The sequence below is a fragment of the Lathyrus oleraceus genome, chromosome 6 (assembly GCF_024323335.1).
Source record: "Lathyrus oleraceus cultivar Zhongwan6 chromosome 6, CAAS_Psat_ZW6_1.0, whole genome shotgun sequence".
Lineage (NCBI taxonomy): Eukaryota > Viridiplantae > Streptophyta > Magnoliopsida > Fabales > Fabaceae > Lathyrus > Lathyrus oleraceus.
In genome coordinates, this window is record NC_066584.1 from 358,839,481 (window position 1) to 358,842,932 (window position 3,452).

Sequence of the window (3,452 nt, forward strand, 5' to 3'; positions counted from 1 at the left end):
CGTGAATCAAGAAGAAGGATCAATGGACACAAACCTCCAAGGACATGTGTCAATGGATGGAAGGTCCTAGAGATGGATGAAAGGTCCTAGAGACTTGAAACCTTAAAAAGACAACTATAAAAACAAAATTAAGACATTAATATTAGGTACACACTTTTTAACCGTAAATGTCTCTCACTCTCAACCGTCACTGATTTGAACATGGGAGTGTTTGCAGGAACCACTCTCTCCTAATGTCGGACTGAAGCCTCAAAATACCAATGCAAATAAGAGTACCCCATCATATCTATGCCCTCCCCTACACTTGTGAACATCTCATGTGTTTACAAGATTAGGCCATATAAAAATAACTAGATTCAAATCTTAATAAATAAATAAAATGAATGATCATATAATTTGTACTAAACCTAGTAATAAAATTTCTTTAATCACAATTAATAAGCTTTAGGTTGATGTTTTTTCTGTGATCGTCTTTATTTGTAAGGTGATTTGTTTTTCTCCAAATAATATATGGTGAACTTTTTAGAGACCAGATAATCTAATGCAATACAAAGACAAATTTTTCGAGACCGAGTGATATAATTGAATAATCTGATTCAATCATATAAATCAACCAATGAAACAGTGATCCAGTATCCCTGCGAAATTAATGGCTGAGTCGATTTTTAAAACATTGTGGATATGTAAAGAATGGTGTAGAAGGAGGATACATTCCAATAAGATTAAACACTAGACATTTGTTTTTGGTCAGAACTATCACATGCAACCGGTTTACATCAGAGACTAATAATCTTCCCCGATCAGTTAGTTACTAACCTCCCGAATCTGCTGCTTTTGGATTCATATTTAAGACTCTGCAAGGCTTATTATTGTCATGGTTAAACTCGGTTTCCGGAGCACCTATCGATGAACACTCTTCAATTTGATAATCCCTCTCATCAACCAGAGATTTCATGTATGAGCATGGCCTATCCTCGGAATCAATATTAGGGGCAGGCTCTTGACCAGAACCAAATGGCAGCTCCAAAGATGCAGAGCCAGGAGGGTGCGTTCTCATCTGCACGGATCTTAGAAGTGCCGCTCTTCTTAAGTCAGCTGAGTGGCATATATCGCTTGGAGATGATGGGAAGCGGCCATCGGAGTCTGAGCTTCGTTGACGAGGCTGGGAGCAAGTAACTGCTGAGACTGGAAAGCCATGAGAAGTGTTTAAGCTTGTGGAAGGCGCTGAAGAAAATGAGTTCTGTTGCCTTTGGTATCTGCATGGAGAAACCGGACTACTCGGACGGCTATCCAGATTGGTTAAGCAACTATGCACTGGAGTCTCGCAAAACCTTGAGTCGTCTGAGTCTTCTGACATTGGCGAATATTGTAAAGAAATATCATCCCTAAAAATAATTCAACAAAAAAACTATCTTAGATAGGATTAGTAGCATTAGGAAAATTGAATGCTATATTACTACTCTGCTATGACAGCCAGAAATCAAAAAGTCAAAGGTTGAGTTAGTTGAGCTATAGAGCATATAAGGAAGGCCATACGATAGATTCATTTGCGAGAACGACGCACTGATGCCAACTTAATGTGTTAAAAAATATGGTGTATGATGCAAATAATGTACAAATAAAGGCTCTATTTTGTGCCTACTTCATGCTTTGGAGTTTGTTGCCAACAAAACCATAGTGAGAAACTTCAGTGGTCATTTTCATTTTGGAATAACAAAGGGATAATCATTCTCAACACTTACGCGTATAGTATAAAACTATAAGTCAAACCATTAAGAAAGATTTACAGTTAACTATAGTAATTATATTACTTTCACTATACGGTATTATGATATCATTTTATCTATGAAACCAATTTCACCTATTGGGAAAAAACTCAGGTTATTTTAACCAAATAAATACATATATCAAAGGGAAGAAGAAAAGAAGAAAAAAAAAGGCATAATGACGCACATCACTGTGGTGATGATAATAGTTTACACGTCAAACACAGAGCTAACCGAAGAACTTATGCACCATTTTGCACGCATAGAGTGATGATTTGGATATTTTCAACCAAATCTCAAGCATGAAGGAAAAGGATAAAAAGAAGCCAGCATAGAAAATCAAACAAGTATAATTTACGCAAGATTTCAGAAGCCACCACCATACACTACCAAAACATGCATATACTGTAACGAAGCAACTGGCAACAACTTGCTCTACAAACCATAACAAGGTAACTCATACATCACACATTTCTGCTCCTATTCATCATCGAATAATCACTACCTATATGCTACACAATAAGCCTCATTCATAGAAATAATTGTTCATATTCTTCCATGATTTACCTGAGAGAGAATGCACTTTCAGACCTTGCCGGAGATTCCAAGAGATTATCAGGAAGTGAGTCTCCAACTGTCAATCCATTAAGACTGGATGCCATTATCTGGAAAGCCAAACAAACAAATAAGCAACTCTAATAGCAATTTAGTAAGAAATCTAAATGATCAAAGCAAGCTCAGTTACACAAACAACTAGAAGTAATTTACAAAATTCCCTCAAGCAAAGACTCAATATTGATCCATATACTATTCAAAAACAAAGGCCAAATATTCATAAAATTAATATTGCAATTTAGCCACAGTATAATAATAATAATAATTGCTAAAAATCACAAGACAATAAAATTAGAAACAAAAAAAACATAATAGTAATTTGGAAGTTATGTGAAGGTTAAAACATTTAAAATAAAATGTGAAAAACAATAAGAATAAGACAAAAGGTGAATGAGACAACGATGTTTAACCTCGCTTAGGTAACGTTTGTGAGAGCGAAGATTGTCGACATAAACTTCCTCTTCGGGGTCTCTGGTGCGTTTGGCAGTAGGTGAAGAGGAAGATGGTGATCCTCCCAGATTCGAATCGAAACCCATTGTTGGATCCAACAGCGAGAAATTTGTTAGGGGAAAGGGCTATTATTCAATGTCGTGATTTTTGAGTGGAATAGTTAGATAATTGGATTTAGTCTTCCGTGTTCCGCCATGAACGAAACGACACAGTGGAATTTGAAGCAGAAGAAAATGATTGAAGAGAGGAATGTAGGTTGATGTTGTTTATGATGGTGGACACGCACCTAGTAACGGACACGTGTTTTGTTGTTGGTTGTCATTAATTTATCCACGGTTTAAAATTTAGGTGCATTTGTTGAGCAGTGGTATTATTACTATTTCGAACCTCCGGAATGGATTGGGTGACTCTATCTCTAGGGATGGCAATTGCAACTATTTCTAATGGGAATATGTAAAAGTTATTTATTTATTAGAATATAAGAAAATAATATCTCATTAAAATAAAGATGATTTTGGTTCAAAAATTATTATTTTAATTAATAATTTTTATTGTTCAATGTTAACTATATGTTTGCTGTATTATATCTTTGTTTGTTAAGTTTGGTTCAATTGATGATGT

At 35.4% G+C, this 3,452-nt stretch overlaps 1 protein-coding gene across 1 annotated transcript; it reads right to left on the reverse strand.

Annotated features, from left to right (window-relative positions):
- Window positions 1-574: 574 nt before the first annotated feature.
- Window positions 575-3,243, reverse strand: LOC127092270 (uncharacterized). Its single transcript, XM_051031117.1, has 3 exons — window positions 2,792-3,243; window positions 2,334-2,431; window positions 575-1,385 (listed from the first exon to the last, which is right to left on the reverse strand). Exons 1-3 carry the CDS (start codon window positions 2,915-2,917, stop codon window positions 812-814), a joined length of 798 nt encoding a protein of 265 aa, XP_050887074.1. The 5' UTR covers window positions 2,918-3,243; the 3' UTR covers window positions 575-811.
- Window positions 3,244-3,452: the final 209 nt, after the last annotated feature.

Coding starts and splice junctions, on each gene's coding strand:
- LOC127092270 (XM_051031117.1), bottom strand. CDS start 2,917: ATGGGTTTCGATTCGAATCTGGGAGGATCACCATCTTCCTCTTCACCT. Junction 2,432..2,791: donor ACAAACGTTACCTAAGCGAG/GTTAAACATCGT, acceptor TTGGCTTTCCAG/ATAATGGCATCCAGTCTTAA. Junction 1,386..2,333: donor GAAAGTGCATTCTCTCTCAG/GTAAATCATGGA, acceptor AATTATTTTTAG/GGATGATATTTCTTTACAAT.